General features: G+C 38.7%; 1 protein-coding gene across 1 annotated transcript in view; it reads right to left on the reverse strand.

Moving 5' to 3' along the window:
• LOC106470777 (inhibin beta chain-like) overlaps positions 1-2,169 on the reverse strand; it is a 21,078-nt gene extending 18,909 nt beyond the window's left edge. Inside the window, exon 1 of the mRNA XM_022382443.1 lies at positions 621-2,169. Within this exon, the coding sequence (XP_022238151.1) occupies positions 621-1,017 (397 nt within the window). The 5' untranslated portion in view covers positions 1,018-2,169. The remainder of the gene's footprint in view (positions 1-620) is intronic.
• Between the last annotated feature and the right edge of the window lie 775 nt (positions 2,170-2,944).

The raw sequence follows: 2,944 nt of genomic DNA on the forward strand, positions 1-2,944 counted from the left end.
AAAAAAATTAACAAGAGAACAATGGATGGTACATGTAACCAAAACACCATTCACAGAACAACAAATTATATCAATACATTTTACATTTATTACTTCCAGTTTAAGACTTGCTTACTCTGGAGTACCACACAGTCTTACAATTATTTTTTAACACTGCTAGTAAATTTCGAATCCTTTTCACTTACTATTGTTTCTTAGCAACTTCTATTTTCTTCTTTCATTTTTATGTTGTATTTTAGTAATATATATTATATGTTACTATAGCTACGTAATATAAGTATACTATATTAGAATAATAATGAAACAACAATAATATTTTATACATTGTTGGAGACACGTGCGACAGACTCGACAGATGGAACATCACAATCAATTGTATAAAATAACGTACACTTCAATATCGAACAGTTTGTATGTATTAACCCTGAAGAAACTGTAAAAGCGAAACGTTGGTAGTAATAATAAAAAACAACAAATACATATACATCTGGAGTGTAAAGGTCGTTTATCTAAATTTTTATCACAATATTTAAGTAATAGTAAGTATCCACATACTTCGTAAAATTTAATTTATTTATTTACATGAGTTTAAAGAAGCACCCATACATATTTTCACAAACCTGGTTCGGAAAAGACAATGATTTCCGAGGTCTTGCCATAATACTCTTCGTGCTTTTCCTGCTCCTGGTCTTGAACTGTTTCTTCCACCGGTTGGTCCTGAGGCAGCACCTCCAGAAACAGATGGCCCGAGCTCCGCTGGAGGGCCTCTAGAACAACTTCCCGTGGTACGGGAACTGTCATGTTGGGTCGCTCGTGTAAGTTTAGTTTAGAAAGAATCTGCTGTTTGATAGCCTCGAGCTTCAGCTGCTCACTCACGTGCCGGTCGGATACCGTCAGACATTGCGGACAAGTGTTTATTGGCAGTGCGTCTTGTCGCCTCGGGCCATGGTTCTGAGACTGTACTAGGGCTGCCACCAGACACACGAGGGCTACCATAAATTCTTTGGACACGTACATCCCTCTTCTACTAAGTTCAGTGGGGTACTGGGCAATCCCTCCGGCAGGCCCTAGAACTTCACGGGAAATTTGACGATGAATACCCCGACTAGCGGCCGGCGTTTGAAGCTTTAAAGTGGTGTAAGGTGTTCCAACCAGATTAATTTTTCATTTTGTTTACTACCGTCTTATCAAGGTACGGGATAACCGCCAAGAAGGCGCCATTCTACACATGGATTTAACAAGGTTACACACATGTGGTTCCTACTTGTTTCCAGTAGCTTTCTAACTCCAAGTGCGATCTAACGCGCACATGCTCCACTAGTCAGTCTGTGTTCTCACCTGCAGTTTACCGTACCCGCTGCCCGCTCTCACGTGACTCAAGCCGCTGAGAAGCTTAAAAACCTCCAACATTCTAGCAATAAAGAGTTGCGCAAGTCTCTTCTGAATTATAACAGAATGCTACACTGTTTAAAACTGTAGAAATCGAAGTAACATTTGGGATTCTTACAAAGTATTAGAACAATGGACATACGAGATTAGTCTATTAAACAAATCTAGAACTTTTCATTCTCTGCTTAGAATGCGATAAATGATTTTTTTTTAGTTTAATTGATTGATTCCTCCGCAGGCTGACAGAAATTATTATCCGAAGAATTGAGTGGGTGAAAATCTGTACTAACATGAAAACTGTAGACTAGACCTTAAACTTGTATATCCACATTCAGCTATCATTTCTTTCTTTTTCGTTGAATCGAAGGAAAGCCTTTAAAGATAGATAGATAATTTGGTTGTTCGTTTTGAATTTCGTGCAAATCTACTAGAGGGCTATCTATCTAAAGTGATTTGGGTTTTTTAGGTAGACCTCTTCCTCCCTACTGTGCTGTTATTATATTTTCTATCATTCTTGGGTTTGGGTTTTGGTTGGCTGGTTTGATTTGTTGGATTATATTACCACTTTGCTTTTCAGGGCCATGTCCGTTTTATGTTTTCAAGTTGTATATGTGTGTAGCCTTATGTTTGCTTGGTATTTGAGTTCTGTGATGTTTGTGGTAGTAAGAGTAATTGTGCTATCTGTGCTAATATTAGTAGTAGTTGTTCTAGCGCTATTTTCACGATTAGTGGAATGCAATCCTCTTTTAAAGATAGATAGATAATTTGGTTGTTCGTTTTGAATTTCACGCAAATCTACTAGAGGGATATCTGCGCTAGCCATGTCTAATATAGTAGGGATAGAGCCTAGGGTGAAGGCAGCTAGTCAACACCGCCCACCGCCAACTCTTGGGCTATTCTTTTACCAACGAATAGTGGAATTGACCGCCACATTTTAACGCCCCCAAGGCTGAAAGGACGAACATGTTTAGTGTGACGGGTATTCGAACCCACAGAATGCGAATCGAGCGACTTAGCCACCAAGCTATGCCAGGCCAAGATAGACGGACAAATTTACAGACACAATTAAACTACTTTCATTTTTACAAAATAAAAACGTTTAACACGCGCTATTGAAAGATGTGCAATAAAAGTTATTCAAGGTAGTATCAAATCCATCGGTCAACGTAGCATACATATTTCATCCATCTCTAACCGTAGCATGCTGGTTTGTTCAGTCAGATCCATCGTTAACTATAGCATGCAAGCTTGCTCCATCAAATACATTGATCAGCATAACAAACAAATCTGGTCCACCAAATCCATCGTAAACCACAGCATTCAGACTTGCTTCATCAAATACATCTTTAACCATATCATACAGATCTGATCCATCAAATCCATTGTTAGCATAGCAAGCAGAGTTACTTTATCAAATTCATCGTTTACCAAAGCATTCAGATATGCTCCTTCAAATCCATCATCACCCACAGCATGCAGACTTCTTCCATTCAACCTGTTGTTGAATATAGCGTCCAGACTTCTTACATCAAATCCATCGGTCAGAATAGCATAC

Source organism: Limulus polyphemus, unplaced genomic scaffold (genome assembly GCF_000517525.1).
Source record: "Limulus polyphemus unplaced genomic scaffold, Limulus_polyphemus-2.1.2 Scaffold0, whole genome shotgun sequence".
Taxonomy (NCBI): domain Eukaryota; kingdom Metazoa; phylum Arthropoda; class Merostomata; order Xiphosura; family Limulidae; genus Limulus; species Limulus polyphemus.